The following is a 2500-nucleotide window of genomic DNA, read 5'->3' as shown; positions in this document are numbered from 1 at the left end:
AGAGAGAGAGAGAGAGAGAGAGAGAGAGATTATTAATATAATATAATATAATATAATATAATATAATATAATATAATAATTGTGTGTGTGTGTGTGTTTGTATTTGCGTGTGTGTGTTTGTGTGTGTGTGTGTTTGTGTGTGTGTGTTTGTATTTGCGTGTGTGTGTTTGTGTGTGTGTTTGTGTGTGTGTGTTTGTGTGCGTGTGTGTGTGTTTGTGTTTGTGTGCGTGTGTGTGTTTGTGTGTGTGCGTTTGTGTGTGTGCTTGTGTGTGTTTGTGTGTGTGTGTGCGTGTGTGTGTGTGTGTGTGTGTGTGTTACCTCAGGGATGGTGCGCTGTAGTTTAGACAGACTGTATCTGTTGTACATGGTCTCACTGGTGCGGTTCTCATAAGGAATCACAATCTAAACACACCAGGATTAATAATTTAATTAGAAAGTCCCTTAAAGACATTAAATACACTTTAGCACTTTATTACTCAGGTGGCTTTAAACAAAAACACTGAAATCTCACCTGGGCAAGTTTCATCTCAAAGTCCAGTGCTGCTTTCATCTGAGACTCAGCTGCCTGCTGATTGGCTCCCAGCATGACGGCCACGCCCACCATCAGGTTCAGGAGGGCCTCTCGGTTCTGATCAGAGACAACACAGTGAGGTGTGTGTGTGTGTGTGTGTGTGTGTGTGTGTGTGTGTGTGTGTGTGTGTGTGTGTGTTTTAGACTCACTGTTTGTGCCTCAGCACTGTTGGTGGTGTAATCATCTCTGGATAAAGCCAAGGACGCCTGGTCCAGCTGAGAGAAGAGAGAAAAAAGAATAAGAAAATAAACAGAAGATATAAATACACTCAAATTCTCAACATACATCAATGTCCAATATTACAAACACACAATTTAGAGTAATTAAAATGCTCTCTACACTAACATGAAATAAAAAAAACTTATCAAATGTGTAATAAGTCAAGAAGATAAACAAACAAACAAACAAACAAACAAACAAACAAATAAATAAATAAGGCCCCTGTAAAAAGTCTTTTTAACTCAACTCTCCAAAATAATCCCACTGGAACAAATAAGCTGAAGGTGGAACCTGAGCATTGTGGTTGTTGATGGTTCCTCAGCCTCACCTTGATGATGAACACCTGAGAGTTCTTGTCATCAGCTGACACGTAAAGCCGCAGCAGGACGGATTTGCTGTACTGAGTGCGGATCTGAGACAGAGTCTGGAGAAGGTCAAACTTTCTTGAGTCCCACTGAACGTCAGCGCCCAGAGCGTCGCCCAGGACGGGCCAGCGGAACTCACGCTTCTTCAGCTCCTTCAGCAGTGGCTTGGAGTCCAACAGCTCGATGGCAGCTTTAGACCACGAGCACAAAGATGACAAAAATTCACATTATTTCAATTTCTTTTCTTTAACAGGATTTATGTTTCCTTTTTATCCAGTTTTGGAGAATTATTATTTTATGATCTATTTATTTACATTAGTTAGTCTGAAACGAGCTGTACAACAGATCGTTCCTCTTCAGATCTCAAGAGAACCCTTTAGTAACAGTTCTGGTACTGTGTCAAAATTTACTGGAGCTGAAATCATCAAGCTCACTCGTCATGTCTAGGTCACTAAGCTGTCCATTAATGTTCAGTAGCAGTTGAATGCTAAGCAGTGGCTGATTAAATAACCAGACCATTTTCGCAAACTAAAGTACAAACATTTTTTATGTCTGTGTTTGGTTCTCAATTTGTTTGGAACTCACTCTCGTTCATGCAGGAACGGTACAATATCTTGGCCTTCTTCACTGCCTCGATGTCTCCGTCAGCAGTCGGCTGTTCCAGCAGCTCTACGATAAACCGAAACAAATCATAGACCTCGTCGACCAACACAGGACTCAACGCAGCATTAACATCTTCACCACGTCCCTTTGAGTACCTTTGAGTTTGAGGTCCACGTTCTGCCGAAGCCAGGGGTAGATCCCGTAGCTGGAGGAATCTTCCGGAATGGGATGTTCTCTGAGCCAGCCACCACACGCGTACTGGTAGAAATCATCACATGGGCTCACGCTGGGGTCCAGCTTACTCAGAATGGAGCCAGCTAGAAGACGATAAAAAATAAACCCATTTCATGAAGTAACTCATCACTCAATATACACTCTAACTTATACACCTCATATACTCCCAAATATATCATCATATACACCTTATAAACACCTTATATATACCCTATAAACTCTCTGTACACTAACTTATATCATCATATACTGTACACTCAATATACACTCTTAAGTGATAAGTGATAAGTGACGTGACATACAGCTAAGTACAGTGACCTACAGCTAAGTACATACTCAGAATTCGTTCTCTGCATTTAACCCATCCAAAGTGAACACACACACACCGTGAACACACACCCGGAGCAGTGGGCAGCCATTTTTATGCTGCGGTGCCCGGGGAGCAGTCGGGGGGGATTTGGTGCCTCAGTCGTGGTATTGCCAGCCTGATACTCGAACCCACAACCTT

The 2500-nt window shown here is 42.2% G+C and overlaps 1 protein-coding gene across 1 annotated transcript in view; it reads right to left on the bottom strand.

Annotated features, from left to right (window-relative positions):
• Positions 1-2500, bottom strand: part of phex (phosphate regulating endopeptidase homolog, X-linked) — an 11028-nt gene that overhangs the window by 6072 nt on the left and 2456 nt on the right. Inside the window, exons 3-8 of the mRNA XM_060862132.1 lie at positions 1914-2075; positions 1741-1824; positions 1119-1345; positions 721-786; positions 512-628; positions 319-402 (exon numbers count right to left, since the gene is read on the bottom strand). Coding sequence (XP_060718115.1) covers positions 319-402; positions 512-628; positions 721-786; positions 1119-1345; positions 1741-1824; positions 1914-2075 — 740 coding nt within the window. The remainder of the gene's footprint in view (positions 1-318; positions 403-511; positions 629-720; positions 787-1118; positions 1346-1740; positions 1825-1913; positions 2076-2500) is intronic.

This window comes from Tachysurus vachellii, chromosome 25, assembly GCF_030014155.1.
Source record: "Tachysurus vachellii isolate PV-2020 chromosome 25, HZAU_Pvac_v1, whole genome shotgun sequence".
Lineage (NCBI taxonomy): Eukaryota > Metazoa > Chordata > Actinopteri > Siluriformes > Bagridae > Tachysurus > Tachysurus vachellii.
Note: the sequence above shows the minus strand (reverse complement) of the source record. Positions and strands in the feature narration are given on the sequence as shown.